This window comes from Gavia stellata, chromosome 7, assembly GCF_030936135.1.
Source record: "Gavia stellata isolate bGavSte3 chromosome 7, bGavSte3.hap2, whole genome shotgun sequence".
Lineage (NCBI taxonomy): Eukaryota > Metazoa > Chordata > Aves > Gaviiformes > Gaviidae > Gavia > Gavia stellata.
Window position 1 is genome coordinate 9,117,435 of NC_082600.1, and position 24,983 is coordinate 9,142,417.

Here is a 24,983-nt window from a genome sequence, read left to right on the forward strand (position 1 = left end):
ATACCCAGAAGATATTAAGGCCGCCTGACATTTTGCATTTTTAGACTTCGGTTTTGTATTGCTTGATCTTGAGAGAAGAAGGAAGGGATTTCCCAGGAAAGATTGCACTGCCTTGGCCAGCTCTGCTGGGAGAACTGGATTCTCGCTCAGCCCCTGCCCTCGCTCAGCCCCTCTAAGATGCTAGCCCTGGCTCTTAAACCCCATTTTTTATCAGTGGCAGCTAACTGCGTGGTTATTTTTTGGTTGTCTGACTTGACACTCATACTTCTAGCTCAAGAACAGAGGACCTCCAAGAGCTCTCCAGGGTTGGAAGTCCAAGTGTCCTTTAATAAAGGCAACCACTTTATGTTGTCTATTTCTGAACAATTTCAATCTTAAAATCACGTAAAGCCTTTGTGACAGTTGCCTGCATTGGGAGCCTTTGTTACAACCCAGTATTTAGAAATCTTTTTCTGATTTCCATCCTAACTTCAAGGCATGGCTTATTTATATCATCTTGTTCTTATGCCTGCCAAAGATCAAATACTCCTTTTCCTCCTCTTTTTGCTAGGCTAAGCAAGCTAAACTCTTGTAAAATATTTTTTTTCCTTTTCTCTGATTATCTAGATGGGTCTCATCTTTACCTGCTCCAGCTAGAACTCCCCTTTCTTGAATCTGGTGTCTTGAGTTTTAGCTGTAAGCTGTTGGTGACTTGCAGAAATGCTGCATGCTCACTGCAGCAGTTGGAGTCAGTGCTTTGGCCACGTGAATATCTATTTCTCTGGAAAACCAGAGACAGGTTAGCAACTTTTTTTTCCCTTTATTTTCTCTGTGCCTTTGCTTGTCACCAGTAAAACAATGTCCCATGGTGGGGGGGTTGGACTAGATGATCTTTAAATGTCCCTCCCAACCCAAACTGTTCTATGATTCTAAATGTGGGCAATAACCTCTGATCTCACATAGGTGCTGTAAATGTGAATTAACTGACGTTTGTGAACTGTTCAGATGCTGGGGTGATGAGTGCCGTAGAAAATCTTGTGAGGAACTTAATAATCCTGTCATCAGAGAAGCTCTTGGGTAAAGCACAAGGACAAACATTGTTCAGGGTGAGGAAAACAAAATATTGAATAGCTCCTCATTAAACACTTGTTGTGCTTTCTGTGCAGTGAGTGAGATGGAGTGAGGAAAAATAGTATGTAGTGGAGTAAACAAAGGCTGCCTTGTGATTCATATGCACAAGGGACTGAATGTAAAAATATCTCTGGCGTTCTTTAATGTTGTTATTTCCTTACTCATCTATACACACCTTTTATTTTGACATATACTTGGTAGATGAGTTATTAATACATGGTGTGTAAATCCTAGTACTTCTGATGAAGAGGTTACAGTTATTTAGGAAACAAAGTTTGTTTAAGGTGACCCCTTATTTAATTTTCAGCTTTATTTCTTTTTAAATTTGTATACTTGTAAGTTCTTGATAAAAATGAGTCTGTATCTCAGTATCCAGTTTTTCCTACAGTGGAAAATTGAACTGGAGTAACAGAAAGAGTGTTACACTTTGAAGAAAGACATAGCCTATTGTTCACTAAAATTGCATTAGAGATAGGGGAGGTATCCAAGGAGAGGAAAATGGAGGAGTTGGAAAAAGAAACTCCTTCATGGAGGTTGAGGAGCAGCAAAGGTACCAGACAGAAACAGCAGTTGTGATTATTCTCATCTGATAACCACTGCTTTTTCATTTTGCCTTAATCTTTGCAGATTCTGCCTCAGTTGTTTCCATTCTGCAAAAATTATTCAGACAGGAAGAGATATCTGAAAAGTACAAAGATTTAAAGAAAACCTTTGAGGTTTGGCAGCAACAAATCTGCAGAAGGCACTGTAAGCCTTTGTCACCCTGGCTTTCTCAAAGAAAGCAACTATGTTTGAATTTTCCTAATCCTAGTGCTTTTATTTTCATGGCAAGACACACTGGGATCCATGGTTTGTGTTGTGGAGTACTGCTGGACACTGTTAGAAAAGAGTCGAGGGACCAAGACTTGGATTCACGCAGTAGGAATGGTTGCTTTATTCTGTATGAGCTAAGGAAACAGCCTACCAAGGGAAGAAAACCCAAAACAAAACACGTCTCAGCGCCGTACACTTGAGGATCTTTGATATCATCAATTTTAATGTAAAACTATACTGATATTTTTTCTTTTTTTTCTTTTTTTTTCTTAGTAATTTCAGTTTGGAAATTGATTGAAGAATCTCCATAGGATTTAATATGGCATCAAAGCAGTCATCTCCCTCAGCAGAGGAGCAGGCTTCCTCCGAAATAGATGATCTCTATCTATCGCTGCAAGGTAAGTTAACGTAGATTTCTGCACCTTTTTAATGTAGATTTTTGGCAAAAATCTGTGACTGTTCACAAGTTGAAGGGAACTCTAAGAAACCTGTTAAAACTAGCATTATGATCAGAGTAGTTAGTTCGTGTCTGTGCATCTTTGCAGATGTTTCTGTGTTTCATGAGAGACATTTCAGCAGTGAAATGAAAGATAACAGCTCTTGTAGTACTTTCTTGTGGTATTTGCAGAGCTGTTGCCTTTTTTGGTACAGATGTGCTCACTGGTTCTTATGCTTTATTACTCAGAATACATGTTACTGTAAACTGTTTTCAAGGGAACTGCCAGCATGAAAACAGTTATGCCATTTCATTAGTTTCCTTGTTTTCAATTTGCTGACAATTAGTTGGTTGCATTAAGCTGTCTTAATGAGGCTATTAACTACAGTACTATTTTATTTTATTTTATTTGTTTTTCTGTTCTTACTGCTATATGCCTTGCATGCATAGAAAGATAGCTTGTGGCCAAAACAAGTAGAAAATTTTTGTGGCTTCTAAACAAATTTCTTGCAGGTCAGAGTCTTTCATCCTTACTTACAAGGAGTTATAACTTGTTAAGCAAGCACTCACTGGCTGATTTTTAATTGTTCCAGCTTAATGGCAGCTACCTGAACAGTTAAGTGATAATGAGTGCAACAGAGCTGGCCTCTCAGATAAGCTTTCTGGGTTTTCCTTAATCCTGTGCTGAATTTTCTTCTATAAGAATTTCCCGGGAACACTGATTTTCCTCTAAACATATTCATGGAAACGTTCATGGAGGCTATCAAGGAGGCTAGTCCAGGCAGTAGGACTAGCAACTGCTGGAAAGTCTGTCTTTGATGTGTTTAGAGCCTGGTTATTCTAGGATGAATGGGCTAAGTCATGTTTCCACAGAGCTATTTCCTTTTAGCTCACTTGCAATGAAATTACTATGGTGCTTAGTTGAGACAAAATATGTTTAAAACAGATGGTGCAAAAGAATATTCTGCCAAGTCACTTTTATGATCCATATTTGCACTAATACTGTCATCGAAGCCATGTGTTTTGATGAGGGAGTGTTAACAGCGGTCTAAAGCCAAACGTCTATAATGGTGAGTTTTCTTCCGTTTTGCTTCAGTAGTACATTTTCAGGAGAGCAAGCAAAAACTCTAGCAGATAGGAGCTAGTCTGACTGGTGTGCCAAGCACAACTTGTCAGACACACATTTGTTGTGCCTGTCAAATTCAGCCTTTGGTAGAAAGACTGAGGTGGCTGTTGTCATGGAACGGGTTTGGAAAACACTATCTAGCTTTAAGGCAGAGGGTGCTGAATTAAGGTTACATGGGATTTTAGAATAGGGTTTTATTTGGAAATAATATTCATCCTATTTTCTGAAAAGTCAGATTGGTGTTTATGTGTCCAATAACAGTAGGGTTTTTTGGTCAATATCTCAGTGAAAGAGCCCTGCTTATTAAAATTGAAATTATTACGTTATATTTCTTTGCTGTAATAATTGGAATTCCTGGATTATGCTGAAATGAACACACTGCAAATCTGAGGCCAAGCTGTATGTGCCTGACCATTGTAAAACATCTGGAGATGTCCCTTAGAAGTGACATAAGCAATTTCTGTAGTGATTAAAGATGCAACAAATGGTACAGGCATGTTCTATGTATGGAGTTGTGACACTGCTGCATCTGCTCTGGGTCAAACAAACAAATGGCCACACAGCTGTGATGAAGCACCAAAGACACATTCCCTGACATGACATACAGAAAACATTAGTAAATCTACCTGCAGATCTGTGGTGGCAAAGGTCAAATAGGAATAATAGTGTCACTCGAGGAAATGGGGTTTTCCATTAATAGGAATCTTGGGATGAGATTTGCAAAGCAGCCAGAGACTTTGAGTACTTTAAACCTTTAGGTTCACCTGGAAAAGTTTTAGAGCAATCTCAGATTCAGGAAATGGCTGCTTATAACTATTAGAAAAGCAGCTTACTTTTTGGGTGACTAGAGATGGATGTAAAACTGGTTATGATCTGCTTTTCAAATTGTTAAGGTATAGCTTCAAAGAGTATGTGTTGTGTAATACACAGCCTAACAGTAGAGATGTGTAAATAGTTGGCACAGAAGAAAAAAGTAGGAGTGAGATCTAGTCTGGATTGCTCATATTTTATTCTACATTTGAATTCTTTGTGATCCAATCTCCTATTATTCCTGAAAGGCATCCGGTGATGATAGAGCACTTGTCTAGTCTGGTTAATTAGGACAAGATCAACTTAATGTGCCAATTGCTTTGGTAATTGTGAAGTTATATGCCTAAAAAATTTAACAAAATGGTTAGCTTTTTTTTTTTTCTTTCCTACCATGTGTAAAATCAAACACTCATTTTAGGTATGTTTCACTGTGATTTAAGTCACAGTCTTCTGTGCGGAGAACAGCACTTTCGGGAAGAAAAGGAAGGAAAGATGGGAAGAACAGCCTCCTTAAAATAATTAGTAAAGAGGTTACTACTTAGTAGCTCTAATTATTATACAAATCCTATTAAATTAATGCCAGTGGCTTAATATTGTAAAAACCTGCTTTAGTGGACTTTCTGTTAGTGGGTTTTTAGGTAGAAGAGTGTTCAAGGATGAACATTCACTTTCCTTAATAGTGTCCGGCCTAAAAGATGCAGCAAAGAAAGTCAATGGAGAATAGGTAAAAATGTACCTTTGTTCTCAGTGAGTCTTTCTTTTCAACTAAATTTTAAGGAGATTTAACGAAGCCTGAGAAACATGGAGAAAATATGTAAAGAAATGAAAGCAGCGTGGTTTCTGGTGTTCCCATCTCCAGACATTTTCAAATGATGAAGCTAGTCACAAAATCCTGAGGTGAAAGTAAAAGCTGCAAGAATATAAACCTTATATATGTATCTTTTCAGATATATATATTGCTCTTTAACTTTTTCCGGTTTTCAAGCTGATCTCCGCAATGAGAAGAGTAATAGTTACCCTCCTACCTCCCTGCCAAGAAAATTGAAATTGCTGTGAAATTGCATGATGTCAGGACTTGGGCTCCTTTTTTTCCCTGTTCTTTTTTCCTTCCCTCTGTGCTAGATGTTATAATAAAATTAAATCACAGTAAGATCAACATTATCTGTGCCCTGTCTTCCAGCACCTCTCTGCTTTCTCCCAGTTTTCTCATGCAGCATAACTTAGAGGAGCTGCAAAGCTCTTTTGTGTCCTTGCACAGCCACCTAGAAGTGCAGATGAAAAGCCCGGAGCTGGACCTATTATGGATATGTCCTATGGGGAAATATTTAAGGGAAGGGTTTCTCCTGCCAGGCAGGCTGCAAACATTTTGGTGAACAGAGAATGCTTGCCAGGGAGATGCTCTTTTGTGGCACGTGGACCATCTTTGAAACCTGAAGTCACTTTTGCTGCAGCTCTGGAGGGAGCAGGTAGGAGCTTGGGGCTTGGCTGGCAATGAGCACGGGACGAATAACACGAGAGCCCTGTCCTATGTCTCCTCCTCCCATAGCTTCCCTCCCAGCATTGCATTACGCGCTGGCCCCGTAGAGGGGCTCAGCCTTCTGTAAATGGAAGAGGCACAGTCAGGGTCCAAAATTCTTTTCAGCTACCTGAAATGAGGTGGCATGTCCCCTCCTTTGGTAAGAGAAGGGCTTCATGGCAACGTTTTGAGAACTGTTGGACATACGACTACCCTTTGCTGATGAGCCTGAGCGTGGGATCACAGCAAGGGGAGTGTGCAGCCGCTTGTGGATGGGTGGCTACAGCAGAAACTGAACAGGGTTTGTGGTGCACTGGAGCAGGAGTATTTTTTGCTTTCGGGATGTAAATCTGTTTATATGTGGTAGGATCCAGCCTCCACTTTCCCTCCCATGCACAAATCCTTCCACTTTCTTCCCTAGGACAGCAAACAGACACGATGTGTGGCGTTTCCCACCAAGCCTGTGCAGAACTCTCTTTTCCCTTTTCTGTCCGTGCTTGCCGAGCTAATTCAGACACAAGAGAGTGTGTTTTAGCTCTCAGAGTTTGGGGCATGTACTTACTCTTTCACTGTTTAATTAACTGCAGGGGTCCTAATTTTTGGCTCTGCTTATTAGTCCGTGTGCATGTTACTGTTTATTACTGTAACCCAAAGGATGATCATATAAGAACGTGGCTACTAAAACTGTTTTTGAAGAGTGTTTTATGATATAAATGAATTATGCTGTTTTCATGCAGTTATGTCTAATCCTTTATGAATGATTTCTCTTCAAGTGAAATTGAAAATGCGGTGATATGTACGGATAGATTTTGTTGTGCAGCTTGTAGCAGATTGCACTCATCTCTGAGTAAAGGAGGATATTTGTCTGAGACCCACTTAATTCATCCAGAGGTCACGTAGACTACTAATGCTCACCCAGCTTTATTTTTTTTTGTTCTAGCTGTATGCCTCATCTGCTGGGGCCAGTATGTTACTACAGCTACACCTTTTTTTCTTTAACCGGAATGACCAAAAAAGTCCATTAAACGTTTATTATGATTTTTCAAGGGTGACTTTTACAAATCAAAAAGCTCCCATAGGAGCTGCACTGAAATTTATGCCCTGTTTATGCTGCCTGCTGCCCGGGTGAGGAGCTGGTCTGCAGTTTCCTTAACTGCGCGGCTTCGTGGCATGTGACGGGGCTGATGGCACTGGAGAGGCAACCGACACATGACACTGCCTAAAAAAAAATCAGTCATGGGTATTTTTGTCTGTTTCGCATGCCTAATGAAAAACATAGATTGTATAGTTGTAGAAATGTGATCCCTGCTAGATAAATTTCAATTTGTTAAAGGCATTATCAGGTGCATAACTGGTTAAAAACTGGCATTAAAATGCCTAAGGAGTGGATGGCTTCTGAGGCACCTGTATAGGGTACTGGAGGCCACTTACATTCAAATTCCTGCTTCCCTGTGGATTTTCTTTAAAATGTTAGAAAAGCCACTTAAGCCCTTATCTTTAAAAGTATGTTGACATCTAAATGATGTGACTTAGTACCTTTAAGAATTTAACCTGCAACCTCTGCCTATGCCCTCAAGTACAGCCGTGCCTCGCTCCATGGGCTGTTAAGACAGTGGTGATTCAGAGCAGAGCTGCTCCAGGATCCGGCAATGAGAAGAGCAAAAGTGTTTCAGAAAGCCGGGAGGGCAAAACTCAGTGTGAACAGGCTTCCCGAGTTAGCAGCACTTTTGGTAAATTGGATAGTTTGCTTTCAAAAGGAAAAGGAGGTTGGAAGGAATAGTGTAGACAGGAAAGTTCCCACTTGCCGCACAGACATGGTAGTAGTTAATTAGTTAAGATTTATACGATATTTGGATTTGAAAAGACCCATTCCTGTAGAAGTATTTTAACCACCTTCATTGGGTTTTGGACAAACTTCTTATTCTTGACAAAAAATACTGTGTTTGTTTTTAATTGCTTAACACCATGTTGCTGAACATAAATGCTGGAAATAACTCTTTTTCCCTGCTTTCCTGTCTGAAGAAAATGAAACTCTCTACTGGGTGGAAGGGAAGGCACTATATAAAGGGCTTAGGGGTGAATTGCTCACCCTCTACTCGGGTTGGCAGGTACTTAACGGTTCTTCTGATAGTTCCTATCATTTACAGCATGTACCTGCTTGGTGTTTTACTTCAATATCAGCAGTGCTGTCTTGAAGGAGCTCTTCCAGTTGTCCCTGCTGACCATGCTTTGGTTCATTTTGCTGAGTCGTCAGGCAGTGTGGAAATGGTTATTTTGGCTGAAACTGAAATAAATGCTCCGAGAAGGTACCATGGCTGCCTGTGGGCATTCAGGCTAGAGCTAGTCCAGCACAACCTTTCTTCCCTACACACGTGGTGGGTACGCTACGTCCTGAACACCAGCTCTTTTGATCTGCTGATCTGTTCCTGTTGAGCTGCACTGCTCGCTACTGTAGATGTAGCCTCAGCTGACCTGAATGTAGAAAGGAAGATATAAAAATATCAAACACAAGAGGTAATTCCTTCTAGCGACACAGAGATGGGAAGATGACAGACAGGCTTGCGCTCATTAATTTCAAGTAATTGTTTAAAAACTCTTTTTTTTCTTAAAAAGAAAAAAGCCACGCAGTTGTAAATTGTTCACTGGCAGTGATGCACCAGTCCTCGTGACAGAAGAAAACCTCTTTGGTGATGCTGTCTGATGTGCGTGGACAGACAGTACATCTGCTCTGCCACGGTTTGCTTCCCCCAAGTCCCTGCCGAGGGAGGAGACGGTGCTTTCCTGTGAGCTGCCATCTCCGACCTTGGGAAGGGAGGCACGAAAGGCCACAGAAGCGAGGAGATTAATTTTAAGTCTGGCTTTTCTGTATCGCCATTAGAGGAAGGCTGAGAGTAAACCCATGGCTGGCGGCTCTCCTGCCCTGCCCCCCCCCCCCCCCCCCCCCGCCTTCCTCCTGGGAGAGTTCAGCCCCGCCATCGTCCCTGCCGTGTCCCCGTGCTCCAGCCCTTAATGATTAGTCTGGTTTGTAGCACTTGTTGGTAGCTCATTACTGGATAGAACAGTCATTGTTCAGTGTGTATTGATTGTCGGCTAGCCTATGCGATACGCTGCTTCTATGTGTTAGTCCTCCCTAAAGAGTTGTTCTGAAGATTAGCTTTAAAACACAGGGTGAAATGTGATAGATTTTGGGTGTTTTCAGATTAGCAGGTTATTATTTTATCCTCTCAGATCCGCTTTTTTTTACACTCAGTGAGCTTTGGCCCAAAGTAAAGAAAATGATCAGTTTTTTCTGATAGCTTTTTTAATTCTGGGTCAGTGACATTTTGAAAACTAGGGCAAGAGAAAACCAAGGTCAATTAGAATCCTATAAAAAGGCCTAACAAAGAATCCATTCATCCTCATAAAAATAAAAATCTGTATTAATTAACCACGTGGTAGAGATAAGAATTTGAGAGCTTGATTAAATCATTAGCGCCTCTGAGCAGCAGAGTAGGGGGGGAGCTGGGAGGAAAAACACATTCGGCTTGAAAATTGAAATATGACTGCCAGCCAAGGTGCAAGAAGCACATCTGTACCGACCTGTGTGTTGTGTGGCCTGGATGGAAACAGGGCGACTGCTGCGCTACAGTCCGGGGAGGTGCTGGCGGGCATGGAGTTTTGTTGTTGACTCACAATGAGATTTTATTATTATTATTATATATTTGGGTAGGAAAATAAGCCCCATTGCAGCTGAGGCTGCTTGGAAGGCAGCTGGGGGAGTTGCACTAGGCAGTGGCTGTAGCTTGGGGAGGGTGTAAGGTGTGCTTAGGTGTGTGCAGTGAAGTAACCGCCTTGTACTTTCGCCAGGTGAGACATTTGCCTGAGAGCTGCCCATGTGAATCAACACTTGCAGTATCTGGCCCACATTGCGTAATGTTTCTGCACATTAATATGGAGAGATTCAACCAAAATAAGACCAAATGTCCTCATCTTAACCATCTTTCTGTAACCAACCCCAAAAGCAAGTTCTCCAAATCAGTAGCAGTAGTGTGTATTTGGCAAGAGCTACAGCTGCAAGAGTCACTGGCGTCAGGCAGAGTAGTTAATATTTGTTTTCCGTCCCTTTTCTAGTGCCAGCAATACCAGCTTTGCCTGCCTGATAAAACTGAGTGCAGCTACTCAATAATCGCTCATTAGGTAATTGGAACGGCTCCCGCACGGGTATTCAACCACAGGGTGTGGTTGGGTCCTGTGCTAACATGAAGCCAATATCTCCGTGCTATTTATGTCCTCCTTGTGAGCGTTGTGACATTGATTGGTCTGTGTGGCATGTTTGCACTTATTTTCTGTTTTCCAAACAGAACAGAATTTTGAGATTGCATTTTTGTCCGTGTCTTTAAGACTGCCCTTATCTTACTGTTCATCATGGTCTCCATGATATTTAAAAAGCAGCATAAAACAATCCAGCAAGCAGGGGAAATCGACTGTTTCATGCTCCAACAGGATCATAGTATTGCAGATTAGAGGAGGACTGTTGAAAGACGTGTTAGCTACAGGATGCAAAACAGCCCTCGACGCATGTCATGCGTGAATGTTTTTCTTGCCGCTCACCCTCCCGATGAAGCAGAAGGAGGTCTGCGGGTCGGATGGTGGGGTTAGGAGCAGGAGGCTGCATTATCCTTAAGTGGCTTGCTCCGCTTCGTGAGCTGATGAAGCTCTGTGCGGCAAGCCCTTCAGGCCATCTTGGATGATGAAAAGCCACCCAGGACTGGCGTTTGTGTTTGCCAAATTCCCAGCGCATGATAAAGTGTGGGACATTTTCCTCTGAGTGCCATTTTCATTTTCATGGGCAGAGCAGTGAGAATATTTTTTCCCCCCCCAAGGGCTTGATATTTTTGGTATCTTTCACCCTGCCCAGCCAACAAAAACATACGTACCTATTGCCGAGTAGTCTTGCAGTTGCCTTATGATGTCAAACTTGCCTTGTTAATCTTTTGTGCAAAAGCACGCTTTCAGAGGCAGAAGAGATTGTCCACTCCCACCCCATCTCCCAGATTTGTTTCTTCTTGCAAGCTGATGGCCTGGTCAGAGTCTCCTGCTGCCTCTCCCATGCGACGGGAGGATTTACCCCAGTTGGGAAGTGGGCGGCAAGTACCTGCCCTACCACCCACTGCTCCTCGGGGAGCTGCACTGGGGCCATAGTGTAGGACGTGCACCGTCCTCTCCTATCCTCCTGGCAGGGTGGTGGGCCAGCATCCCATCCCATCTGCCTCCGCGTATGCAGGAGCTCTGAGCCTCTGTGTCGCCGTGACCCCAGCGCCCAAAGCCCCATCCTCTGCTCCGGGCTGCTCGAAGGCCAACACCTCCTGTATACAGATGTCCAGCAGGGATGTATGGTTTCGATGGTGGTGTGTCTTGGGAATGGCGTGGATTTTTGGGAGGGCGCGTGGGCTGGGAAGTTGCGTGATCCACTGGCCATGACCAGGGATGGGGCTGGGGAGCTGGTCTGGTCTGCCTCTGTTGCTCACGCTCTGCTTCACCTTTTGGGGGAACTAGACTTTTCTTCATTTCTGCTACCCATAAGCTGTGGAGGAAGGCTTTCCCCTCTCTTGATCTCTACTCTGCTGTGAGAAACAGTTTAAATACTCCGATTTTTGAAACATGGGCTTAAACAATTTCCCATCTCCCTTCACAACTACTGGTAGTTTATCACTGTGTACCAGCCCGCATGACCTGGGTGAAGAGCTGGATCTCTGCGTGACTGGGTCACGCTTTGAGTCCCATTTCACCATTTTTTACTGAGGCACGAGTTCAAGCACTTCCTTCTTCCTCCCTCCTATTTTAAGACCCTCTGTGCCCCTGTTTGTCCAGATTAATGGTCTGCATACCCCAGGGAGGGCCCAGCACTGAAAGGGATGCTGTTAGAGGGTATATCCCCCGATGACAGCCTAATAACTCTCCCCAGCCCTTCAGTTAACCAGGACATCCCGTTGTGTGGCTTCAGCTACAGATTTGCATTTATCACCTAACTCCAGCCTCCATCCTGGTCTCATCACCCAACCCCATGCACAGACTTTCCTGAATGTCAAGAGTGGATCTTGTACTGACGATGGCCCAGAGTCTTTCAAGGAACATTTAGGAATGGATGGAGTTACTCTAGAAGTATTGCTCTGCAGGATGATGTGTTCACGCCGCTATTTGCATTTACTGAGCTTTTGAGAAAACCTTCATTAGTTTTTCTTTGCTGCATCCAGTAGAAGTATGCGTGATGGTTGTAGAGGTCCCTGCAGTATCATCTCTGCAAGCAAGAAAATAGCAGCTCTAAAATAAGAGCTGAGAAAGACTAATATTAAATTATATCTTAATATCTGGAAGAACAGACCTTAGGTTTGAGTTGGATGCCATGTATCTTTTTGAGAAAGAGAAGTAAAACCAGATCATTTTTTCTGTTAACCATTTTTTTCTTTTTTTTTCCCCCAGTGCAGCGAGAGTTTACACAGAAGAAAACCTTCACTAGCTGGATAAATTCAATATTGGCAAAGGTAAGAAGGGATTCTTTAGGAAAGACATGCCTTTTTGCCTTTTTGATTTGGATGTGATATATGGAGATTAATTTTTTTAGGAATGAATAAAATTGATGTAAGATTTTAGGTACTGGCTGGAAAAAGTAGCCCCTGGAAAGCATTTCTTTAATAGGTGTAACAGCATTGTATTGGTGATTGTCCAAGGACATTTGTAAGAAACGGTTTGTAAGTAGGTGACAGTATCTTTCTTGCTGATGCAGTAAAACATACTTGTGCTGGATTGTGGCACGCATTTCAGGGTTTTATGAGGTTCTGTATTTATAATCAGTTTCACTGTGTTTAGGTAAGTATTATTCTATTATGAAATCCAAGAACATGAGTTTAATGGGATGACCCAAGTGACTGGTAAGTATTAAGACAAACCACATAGTAGTGTAGGTGCTCTTTAAGCTTTCACAAAGCAGTTCATGCAGCATGTGCTGGGGCTCTGACTTGCTCAGGTGAAAAAATAATCCTGTTTTGGTCTCTCCTTGAGCAGAAGCTGCTGAGCTCATGGTAGGTGTGTGTTGTCCACAAATGGGTGAAAAGAGTGAGGGTTTAGTTATTCAGCTCCATAGTCAAATTTGTACTCGAGGTACATTGATTAAGAAGTCAAAATGTCAATTAACTGCTTCTCTTAACTTTCCCTTTTTCAAAGTTTTTTGGTTTTTTGCCACATACCTTCTTGAAAAGTATAAATACTTGAAAATGAGGGCTAAAATTACCCTTATAAAACTCAGAGGCAGGGCAAGGGGGCATAAGAGACAAATATAATAATGGGTTAGAAGAAGCAGGATATGGCTGATTAGATGCAGGATTTATATTTCATCTTATTGAAAAAATAAAGGATGCTAAACATTTTTTTAACAGACTAATTTGTGATATTCTGTAGTGTGTTGAATTCAAAATGACAAAAGACGGTGTGACAAGCGTTGAAATTTATTTTGCAGCATACACCTCCTTCAGTTATCTCAGACCTGTATACAGACATACAGCAAGGACATTTGCTTTTGGATCTGTTGGAAGTGCTTTCAGGTCAACGTCTGGTAAGACCGAGTAATAAAAATATTATCTCAATCTTTCGTCAAATCCAGCAAAGATTTCTGGATATGCTTAATTGTAAGCATATGAATGATCCGTCTGGAGTCATAGAGCTATTTGCAAGTAACTTATTCTTACACCACTGATGCTGAAACACACTGAAATAAATTGATCCGAAGTAATTTTTGAATCTGCAGGATTTCCCTTACCAAAATACAAAATAAAATTAATTTTTACAGCTGAGGCTGTAACCTGTTCTTTTTGCTTCACAGCCACGGGAAAAAGGTTTTAATACCTTCCAGTGCAGAAGCAACATAGAAAATGCTTTGACATTTTTAAAGAGCAGATCAGTAAGTATTAACTTCAGAATTCACAACTTAAGCCAGTTTAGCTGGTGGAACATTTTCTTTGTTAACAATGATCCTTTTTTTTTTCCCCCTAGCTCAAGCTCATAAATATTCATGTTGCTGACATTATTGAAGGAAAACCTTCCATTGTGCTTGGCCTAATTTGGACAATTATATTTCATTTTCATGTAAGTATTTCAGCGATGTAAGAGAGTTTTAGTAGAGGGAAAAAGCACAAAAATGTGTTGACTTACGTGGCTGCCAAACGAGGTGAATTAGTACAAAGCAGAAGATTATTTTCTGACATCTTGAAGTGACGGCTCAGGGAGGAGACGCACCAGTGCGTCTTGCCTGTGTCCCTGAGCTGCTTCACCAACACAATGAAGGCATTACAGCCTGATGAACAGTATCTAGCTGCAAATGGTAGGAAGGAAATATATTGAGATTTTTTTTTTAAAGTAACCACTTAAAAAATAGGCTAAACTTTGCCTATCTGTCTAAAGGGCTGTAACGATTAAGCTCCAAATAGAGCAAATAGTGCAATATCCATCTCCCTCAGGAGCAGCCCACCTCTTCAGTGTTGGCTATGCTCACAATGTGTAATTCTTGCTCTTATTTTTTTTGCTACCAGGTGCCTGAAATAACATGAAGGCTGTTGTAGTGATGTTTCTTGTACAAGATACTGAGCATGTCTCTTGCATGGCATGAGGTTATGGGGAGGAGGGGTGTTTGAAAGCACAGGGCCTTGCTTTAATCATGTTGTAGGACTGTAGAGGATGATGGAGCCAAACTGTCTTCTAGCAAGAGCCCAGCAGTGAATTAACACAGGCGCACTGGGGGGTGAACTGGTGACTGAGGCTCAGGAGAGAGCCAAGAAGCAAAGTTATTTAACAGTATTAGATGTAGCCTGCATTTTTCTTGGTAACGGTACTTTGGTGCTGAAGGTTCTTGTGCTGCACATAGCTGTATGCATTACCTTTTTATCCAAACGAAGCTTCTCTAACCAAATGTAGATCTCTGAGGTCTGTCAAGTAGGTTTTCTTGCACCCTGAGTCAGCAGGCGAATTCTGAGCGTGCCTAATACATGACACTGTTGACAGCAGAAAACACAGCTGCCATGGGCTGCTTTCACTGGTAGGAGGAGTAGAAAAGCGTATTGAGTGAGAAGGTCCCTTGATGCCATTGCTGGTACCCACAGTATAACATGGAAGTCTTTGGGTGAATATTTCCTGCCAAAAAATCATATAAAGATGGGAATTCAGCATGAAATAGTTCAGGTTGAACAGATAAAAAAACCTGATCTGGTCTTTGGGGGCAGGGAACTACTATTACAGCTGTGATTGAGTCCTTTCTAATTCTCTGTGGTTTTCTGCCATTGATGTCTTGGTAATTTTTCACTGAAGCCTGATTAACTCTCCCATCATCTCTGATAGATTGAAGAACTCGCCAGGACACTTGCTTGTGCTTACAATCAGCCTTCACTTGATTGTTCAAGTGCTGTTGACTCCTCTCCAAAGGCAAACCGATCAGCTAAAAAAAGTGCTAAAATTAAGGAACGGTGGAAGATGTCTGCTACAAAGGCTCTTTTGTTGTGGGCAAAAGAACAGTGTTCAGTGTAAGTTCCATCCAAGACTTATAAACAGTATGTTACATGTTGTATTTACTGCTTTCCTCCAAATGTGATGATATTTTCCCCTGTGTTTTTAACATTACTTAGTGACAGCTTAGCAGAAAACCCTTTAGACTTCAGATGTTGTTACCAGTCCTTTCAGCATCAATCAGGCCCTAAATGTTTTGACGTGAGCCCTTTAAATATAATAACGTGAAACTAATCCTACTGATAGAATACCACAGTGTAAATTGAGTTGTTTGGCTTTTCTCTTTTAGGGGCTTCTATGTGATAAGTCTAGTGGAATGTTTACATGATTTGCTAGTTTTAATCCTCATGATTGGCACTGGTTAACGAAGTTTCAATAATTAATTTTTTTTTAATGGAAAATGTAGGTTTTCTAGGATTCCCACATCTCGTGTTTTTCTGTCAAAACACTGCATGATCCCCAGGAAGGACCCTAGTCCTAGAGGTCCTAGTCCCCAATTCTAACAAGTTGTTTCCTTATGCTTGATGTACAGATAGCTCTGTTGATTTCAGTAGGCGCATTCACAGTGCACAATGTAGAACAGATACAGGTATTTCTTGCAAGGGACAGACTTTACATTTTCTTCAAGGGCTACTGCTTCACTCCAGGAAGTTTCAAATATGTTTTACAGTAATGTCAGTCCTCTCTCTCCAGCTCTTTGGTTGCTTTCTGTTCTAATAACATCCTACTAATATTCCATGTTGTTAGTGGGAGATAAAGGCCTTCATCAGCACATCAGACACTTTCTGCTGGGAGAATGTTTTCACGCACTGAAGTTTCCCTTTTAGCTGTGTTTTATCAGGACAAGATTGATTGGCACGTAAAAACCAGCTGGCTGGCCTTTTAATCTTCCTCTTTCTTTTGCTTGTTTTTCTTTTCCAGCAATATTGCTGTCTGTTTTATAGCATCCTTTCTGAACTGTGATTATGGTGAATGATTTTATTATCAGTGAATCCTATAGTTTTTGGTAAAAGAACAAATCATGTAAGTCCTAGCCCATTATTTTGTAACTAAATTTGATCGCCTGAAACCCCACATCTTTTCCATGCTGTAACATACTCATAATATATGGGCTGTTTCTGGAAAGCTGTCCTAGGATTCACTGTGGCTTGCAGAGCTGGGCACCTCACAGCACTGTCCAGGCACTGCTTAATAGAAGATGTTTTAAAGACAACATGCTAAATAAGAGAAAAAGAAATCTTTTTCCTACAGTAACAGATCACTTTCAAGGTCTGTATTTTCTAAAATGCCAGAGGTGATTCTAATACTGAGTGCCCTTACAGACAAATACCTAGATGTTCTTCAAGTGCTTTGCTTGTTGTTTTTCCATCCCATAGAATACATAGATATTGACCACAGAGGTGATATTCAGAAAGGATATTGGTTCATCAAGGCTTTATGTTCAGAATACAACACAAGATAAAAACATTGAGTCATTTTGCAATAGCAGTATAAAATTGCAATAACGGTATAAAAATATATAATCATAGCGGTTGGTAGTACTGGCTATATTGTTGTCTGACTCAGCTTCTGCAGAAAGTCGGTGGCAAGGTTCTCTAACTCCTTAAATTTGGTTCATACTCCATTTTACTGAATTTATAGTCTATTTCTAAATTTGTACTTGGGACATATGAGGAAACAGGCTATAACATTTTGTTTCTAATCACGTTTGGCATAGGCACAGCTCTATCAATGTGACTGATTTCAAGTCAAGCTGGCGAAGCGGACTGCCTTTTTTAGCCATCATCCAAACCTTACGACCAGGTCTAGTTGATTTGGAGAAGGCAAAAGCTAGAAGCAATAAAGAAAACCTGAAGGAGGCTTTCAGAATTGCAGAACTGGAGCTGAATATTCCGCGGCTTCTTGAACCTGAAGGTAAATGATCTGCTTTTTTTTTTGGTCTTTGTTATCAGGAGTGAGATTAATATAATCCTATATGTGTTGACTTGTAATACAGGAAAAAGTAAGACTGTGCTTAAGTTTGAAAAGGAACATTGGTCTTTACTGTAATGCTCAAACCTGAGGTTCTTTATTTTCTAACACTGACTGTACTTAGGATTTGCAGGATTTCTGAATTGGCAGCAAATGCAGGAACAATATGCAGAAGAAAGGATGTGAAACTTTCCCATTCGTGGGAGAAACTTTTTCATTAGTTAATCATGTTATATTAAAATAGTCCCAAGGAAAAAAATGTTCATTACATATTCATTTCTGTCAATGGTATGTTAACTGAGCTGCTGCAAAATAAACACGTTTATGGTAATGTGTTTTAATAACTTCAGTATAGTGTGTAATTATGTGATCAGGCCTGGAAGGCTGCATAATTGTGTAAATGGTGTATTGGCTCTTGTAGATGTTGACATTATGAATCCGGATGAAAAATCAATCATGACTTATGTGGCTCAGTTTTTGCAATACTCCAGGAATTTGCGTGAGTCTGAAGAAGACATGCAGGTATGCCATGTGGTTTATCAGTGAGGAATTTTTAAATGAATGTGCGTCATGGATACCAAGAATATCAGTACTTTCTTTGCCCAGTTTATAACCTTGACTCAGTAAGAGTTTGATAGTAGATCCTCTGATTCAGCTACTGACAGGGCTGAATTGGCTTGAACCTTCTGATGCTCCTGTGCTGTAGTCAAGACTCAGTGTGATAGATTTTTGATGATAGAGGTGGACAGAGGACATTTTCAATCCTGGTTGTCTTCATGTATGCTCTCAAGTCTGTATGTAAATACTGGGGTAGAGGCAGACAGATTTGCAAATGTGCAGAATAACCCAGCTTTAAATTTAAATAGCTCACATGTAAAATGGACAGTATTTGTCACTCACAGATCATACTGGTTGGAAAACCAAGTTTGCCATTCTCTGTATTCTCCTGTGAGAGTTTATGTATTAATTGGTTAGTCACGTATCTCCATACTGATAATCTCCTTTCAGTAGGACTGCAATCAGGCTCTTCTTTTAAGATGCCTTCATAAATCCAGGTGCCAGGTTTAAAATTTTGGCCTTGCTCTATAATAATGCCTGACCCAAAACTCATTAGAGTCCCCAGAAATTATTATTTGTTTTTCAATAGCTTTGAGCAGGGTTTATCATATGCTCAATGTGTGTTGTTTTATGGCACAATGTAAATTAAAAACAAGGCTTGCAAAATCGAAAAATGAAATTTTCTGCTGTAATTACCAGGAAAAAGTAAGAGAGGCCGTGGGCTGGTTGGCTGCACAGGAGAAGAAGTTAGCAAAGTTGCTGATCGACACAGAGAATGAAACATATTACCAGAAGTACAAAGTAAGTTGCATTTCATATTTAACTGCTTTTGCAAAAAGAAATATTAAAAATGCTCCCAGAAACATAGCTTTTTGTCTTCATTGCCTAAACTGAAGTGTTAAATAAACTTTTAAACAAGAGTTGGAAATCTGACAATGAGTTTCGTAAATGCCCTCAAATGATTGAGGGAAGGATAGGATTAAATTCTTTCTTTAGGAAATAGGTATATCCTGCTTGGTTTCTGAGCAGAGCAAGGCTTTTTGGAGAGAGTAAATTAGTGTCTTTTAATTAATTGACATAATTGAAGACTTGGACAAGATTCAAGCATATAGGCCCTTTACAGGGTCATGCTTGCCATTTCTGTGTTAATAACAACAGTAGGTTTTACCCAACTAATGTTGTAGAGGAGTAGTTGAAATGTCAGCTATAGATTACGCCTGAAGTAAAATTTCCTTTGTTTTATATTGTAGCCAGAGTTTGTAATAAAATGGCCCATGGGGGGACTGTGAGGGGAGGAATTTTCCCTTTCTCTTGGTGGGAGGGGAGAACCATGTCCTGACTGCACTGACATTATATTAAATACAGATTTTGCTAGTGAATGGCACCTATAATTTCAGGCCCAAATACTGCCTGGAGACAAGTATGCCTCTTCCCTGTTATCTTGCCTTTCCATGCATCACACGCTTTGAAGTTAATGGTAGTCATACCAATATGTTCAAAGGCAGTACTTGGCTCCATAAGCTTCCATCTGAAGTCATCTTCTATGAATTACTCTTTTTTTTTTTTTTTATCCCTAGGAAATGATGTCATTTATGGAAGCATTTAACCAAGAAAAAAACCCCTTTCTGCCTGTGTTGTCATCAAAAAGAAGTGAAGCTGAGCTGAGTGAAGGCCAGCAGCAGATGAGAGAAGAGTGGGATAAACTGATCTCTCAGGTCAGAGGCTTTTCTAGCTCGCTTTCTTACCAACATGAGCATGTTTGATGAAGAAGCCTAAGTCTATCCCAGGAACTCGCACAGGGAAAAGTGGGGAGGTGATACTTTATTTGGATTGATAAAAGAGGTACTGACCCTGAACCTGAAGTCCAAACTGAGTGGTGTGCAGTGCCCAAGAGGCGGCAGAAGGTGACTGTGTATGACCCTTCTGCCGCCTGAGCCTCAGGACTGCGAGACGTCTGTGAAAAATGGCCTCTTTGAGCACTCTTCTGATCAAAGTTTTTGGCCTATTTGTGCTTAAAAGGTTCTTTTGGGACATAATTATGGCTCAGATAATGATGCACCTGGGAAAAGTGTGTTAATATATTCTTCCCATGGCACGGATAGTGATACAGTGAGGTCTGGTTGGTCAGTGCTTTGCAATGAGGTTGGCCGGGTTGTCTCCCTCTGCCACAAGTGGGGTGTGTTGGGCCTTGCTGGTAATTGCTGTTTATGGAAGAGATGTTCCCTGTCAGCTCCATGATGAAAAGCCGTCCAGAGCATCCCTGTTGCCCCTCTGTTTTGCAACTAGTTTACTATAAATTTCCCTGTTGCTGAGCCTTGAGATGGTCACCAGCCAAGGATAGTAACTGCCAAATTCTCTGTAGTGTTACAGAGATTACAGGCTGGGGAGCAAACCTGGGTCTCAGGTAAACATAGCTGATTTGCGGCTGACTTCACTGGAAGCTCTTTTTCTGAATGGTGACAAGTGTTGGTGTGGTTTTTCTTTTTTTGTCTGGGATGTCCAGAGCATCAGCTTATGGAGTTTACATCAGTATCTTGGGAATGGGGAAGAAAATAATAGTGAGAAATTTAATTACTTGTTTTCCTTTTGAAGATTAACGACTGGAAAGCAAAGCTGGACCAGATGTTGCCCTCGCCTCTGGATAGCATCGAGGCCTGGCTTCAGGAGGTAGAACATCTGCAGGCAGAAGATTTGCCTGATTTGCAGGATCCGTTTAAAGCAATGTTTGTCTTCAGAGAAATAATTGTAGTATTTAAGGTATGCTGATCACAAAGGAACGCTCTGCTTCAGTCTGACCTAGCAAAGCACTTGTTACGGAATTGCTACTTGACATTTTGGGAAGTGGTGTGGATATGTTTATCTTCTGAAGATGAAAAGCTCTTCTGAACATACCTTTGAACAAAGATGAGTTTAATTAAATAACTGCATGGGTCTATAAGGAAGGTTTCTGACTTCACTGGGGTGAAAATTAAATTTGAGTACCATCTGAATGAGTACATTATGGCATTCTTTTTTATGTGGTTCCTGCAACTTGTTTGTTTGTTAAGTAATAACACAGGGTAATTGCATCCTTATCTTTAAATCTATGCTTAATGCATACCTATTCAGAAAAGCTCTTGGGCTCAGAGTTACATTCCAGTGAGTTCACAAAGTTTGTGTGTTTAAAGTTAAGTATTTGCTGAATCACTCTGTAATTCTATTCAAAGCATTGGGAGGTATTTTGATACATTGGTACCATGCAAGTTATTTATTCTGATCTTGAGATCTTTACACTGATAATAGTTTAAACATCCTTTTGAGTCTGAAAACTTTGAAAAGAGTAGATGTGTTGATGCCTGGTTGATCATCATAATGCTGTACTTGGGGTTTTTTTTAATGAACAATGGGGAAGTTGGATGTTTTTGTGGTATGTCCTTAATGAGAATTTGAAAGAATGGGAGGTTCTTGTGAATGGCTTGATAACACCGCTTTTTTGTACTGTTGCTAGTCAGTTCCAGATATGAGAGATGGCTTTTTAACCGATAACAGCTTTGCCAGACTTTAGCCATTTGAGCTATGATTTTTGTTGTTCAGCCAAAGTAGTTAAAGCATTTCTGAGAATGAGACAGAGAGAGAGGTCATTGGTTTAGGGGTTTCTTTTTTCCCATTGAACACGTAGATAAAATCATTAAGTTTCTTAAGAATAAGAAACCCAAGATACTTAATTTCTGTCAAATCCACTTTTCCTGGTGGGAAGACATTCTGCTGAGAATTTTTTTCCTCTCCTTCCTCTAGTCAGTCCTTTTAGTATGGCTCATGTAGGGATCTTGCTGCCAAGGTGGTGCCTTATAATGGAAATTTTACTTTCTTTTAAGATCTAGGAAATTACCCACTGATGCTCATAACTGTCTGCCTGGAATAGTATTAAGGTTACAAAATAAAGTGTTTAAAATCTGTGCACTATTTTTGGGGTTGAGGGCTGCCCCAGGGTTTAGCCATTTCCATTAACATGCTTTGTGGCAGGTTTTATTACATAGAAATGAACTTTTAGCATATTTCTTTATATGCCACTTATGAATATGCTTGTATTCTGTGCAATGCATTTTATGTTTTATTTTTACATAGGGAATTTGGTGCTGAGACACATGCCCATAAAATATTCCCCAATCGTGGGATACCATCCATCAGAGGGTTAATGTGATATGCTATCAGCATGGTGTTAGATGGAAATTTATTGAGCAGTCAAATGAAGTGTGACATAATAGGTTTGTTCAACAGGTTTTGCTGTCAGTCTTTGCTAACACGTAGCAAAGAACAACTTAATATCCTGAAACTGTTACAATGATACTTTTTTGTCCTAAAGATGATAGTGAAAGTGCAGAAAAAACTGATAGCATGAGTAGTGTAGACTCATGTTCCTTATATTTAACTAAATGCACAATGATAAGACAAATCAGGTAGTCCTGCACTAAATATGCACTTTAGAAGGTGATGAGATAAATACTTTCATTGCACTTTAATGAGTAAAGACACTGGAAGATTGTCTTATGCTGACTAGTTCTAAATAGCTCTCACCCTAATGGCAGGTGACTTGCAGATTCCCAGGTGAAATACTCTAGAATTAAAATGAATGGCTTACTATGTCTTTTTCTCCCCAGGGCTTGATGGATTGTTTTGATTCTCACTTGGACACCCTTCAATCATTTAAGAATGAAGATGAGAAGAATATGCCACTAGTCTTGCCTGAAAAGTTAGAGGAAATGAAAAGAAGGTTGTGATCCTCAAATTCTCTCTACTTTGACTATGTTGAATTCTAGATCTGCTGTTGACTTGCTCTGCTATTTTGAACAAAGCACGTAATTTATCCATGCTTTGCAGAAAAAGAGCATTTTCCACCTAAGCACAGATTGACTGTCAAGTGGAGCAGGCAGGTTCACTCATTGGTTCAATAAATGTTTAATTATGTGTACAAAGTGGAGTTCATTAACAGGACCTTTTCAGATGCCCTTTGCTAGTATGAATAGGAAACACCCACTAGGGGTGGGAAACATGAATATTTTGATTGTAAAAATTTCTCTGGGGATGGGGTTTCTCTAATTTTTAATTACCACCTTTTAAAATCACTGAGATCTACAGGTTATGCAACCCCATATATCTGTCGGAGGATATTTTCAAAAATGAGTAGTGAAGCTGTGTCCATAACCTGAGACGGTTTGACATGCAGATGCCCCTTTTCTGGGCATTTAAGGTTTTTCATAAATTGAGCAGTCAATATCGACTCAAAATTGTTGCTACTTAAAATTTTGTTGTTGTCTTAAAATTTTATTCCTGTCGTAACAAAATAATGTTTACGTATAAGATATGTAATTCTGAGATTTAGGCTAAAAACCTTATACATTAATGCCTTCTACATCCAATGATTTTGAGTCAACTTTTACAACATTTCACTGTTTGCAGATTCAGCAATATTCGTTTCACAAGCTCCAACACCTTTCTTGAATACCACTATGGACTCTGCACAGCTATTGCCAATGAGGTGATGTTAAAGTTGAATATCTGGGTCACGAAATATGGGACAAAAGAGTCCGTGGAATCACTGCTGGAAAATTGGAATGTAAGTTTAAATTTATGTATCACACCTACCTCTCTTTGATTCCTGTCCTCATCTGAAGATACTATGATAGCTGGTAGAAGCATGGTAGACTTGTGAGATCTGGGATTTATGCAAAGAAGGACAGAGTAGACTTCCATAGAAGCTTTCTTTCCCCGCCACGTCTTCCCGTTTTCCTCTGAATGAGAGTTCGTTCTTCAGTTTGGAGAAATAGAGTGAGCTGTGACTGTAATTCTCTCTCTGCCCTTTTTTATTGTTTATTGGGAAGATTTCTTTCTTTCCAGAGTATTTATAGAGCCAGCAGTAGCAGCCCTTCCCTAGCTCATATCCACACACCGTCTTTGGGGTAGTTCATCAGTTGCTATCTTCAAAAACAACCATTACCCATGGTGCTGACTAATCTGCCTTTTGCTGTTGCCTCTTCCTTTTCCCAGCTTCCTTACCTCCTTTTGCTTCATGGTGAATATGAATTGTCTTGTTTTGTTACATTTTGTACTTAGCTCAGCTTCTGGGCTCAAGTTATTAAAATGATGCCGCATGTAGGCCTGTAGGAGGGGATGGATTACCCGACCCCAAATACTGACAAGAGTACTGCATCAAGAATAGAGGCAGAGAGATGAAAATGCTGATGCCATAAATTTTGCCCCATCTCCAGTTAATGGGACTCCTTGTGAATTCCATCTTCATGGAGTTTCTAAAGAGTTTCTCAGAAGCTTTTCAGACTGGCAAATCTGTGGTTAAATTAGTGGGAATTTCACCAGCATCAGACTGTGGAAAGGGGCAACAAGAGGTTGTATAAAGTATCAGTTTATCAGTTTACCACCTTAACCTGTGGTGAGATGGGAGTACAGAGCATCTGCGCTGAGTTTCTTGATTCAGTTGGTTTCATAAATACTTACTATCATGTTATTTCTACAGTTGTGATTCATGGTCTTTCTCAAGCTGATAGAATATAGAGCTTTCCCAAGGAGTTTAAGGCTTGTTGCTGGCTATGCTTCTGGTCCCATGATGTGCAATCCTGGCTGAGTGGTGGCATGGTGACCCAGGTTTGTCATGGCCACAGGAGAGGTTGTTTAGTAGCCTGCTAGATAGAACGTTTGTAGGAGTGGGGAGCTCTAGAATGAGATGCAGTTCAGGCAGAGGGCAGCTGAGGATCAACCCTCATTCCCTGCGTGAATGTTCAAAGCACAAGTTGTCTCCTCTGCTCCCATTTCTTCCTCCCTCACCCTTTTCATCCTCAGTTTGGATCTTACTTGATCTGTGGCAGGAACTAGGCATGTCGATATTTCTGTGCATGCAGGGAAACCCACCTTTCACTTTCATCATTTTTTTGACTTATGTGGCTAAATTCTGCCTGACTTATTCTAGATGCCATTTCTCAATATTGCCCTAGGGCCTTAAGTTTTTGAAATAAACAGTCCTGACTCATGCAGGACTGTGACTCAAGCAATGGCATTTAGGAGTTAATATTCCCATTTATGTTACTCTCTGCGTGAGCAGGCGAAAGAACAGGTCTGTTTCAGAC

The 24,983-nt window shown here is 40.7% G+C and overlaps 1 protein-coding gene across 1 annotated transcript in view; it reads left to right on the top strand.

The window, feature by feature from the left end:
* The first annotated feature begins 2,242 nt into the window (after positions 1 to 2,242).
* The window catches only part of SYNE2 (spectrin repeat containing nuclear envelope protein 2), a 177,613-nt gene continuing 154,872 nt past the window's right edge, over positions 2,243 to 24,983 (top strand). Inside the window, exons 1-13 of the mRNA XM_059819247.1 lie at positions 2,243 to 2,321; positions 12,271 to 12,332; positions 13,304 to 13,399; positions 13,667 to 13,744; positions 13,837 to 13,929; positions 15,175 to 15,356; positions 17,057 to 17,253; positions 17,732 to 17,832; positions 18,568 to 18,669; positions 19,446 to 19,583; positions 20,461 to 20,625; positions 22,506 to 22,618; positions 23,305 to 23,461. Of these exons, the coding sequence (XP_059675230.1) occupies positions 2,243 to 2,321; positions 12,271 to 12,332; positions 13,304 to 13,399; positions 13,667 to 13,744; positions 13,837 to 13,929; positions 15,175 to 15,356; positions 17,057 to 17,253; positions 17,732 to 17,832; positions 18,568 to 18,669; positions 19,446 to 19,583; positions 20,461 to 20,625; positions 22,506 to 22,618; positions 23,305 to 23,461 (1,563 nt within the window). The remainder of the gene's footprint in view (positions 2,322 to 12,270; positions 12,333 to 13,303; positions 13,400 to 13,666; positions 13,745 to 13,836; positions 13,930 to 15,174; positions 15,357 to 17,056; positions 17,254 to 17,731; positions 17,833 to 18,567; positions 18,670 to 19,445; positions 19,584 to 20,460; positions 20,626 to 22,505; positions 22,619 to 23,304; positions 23,462 to 24,983) is intronic.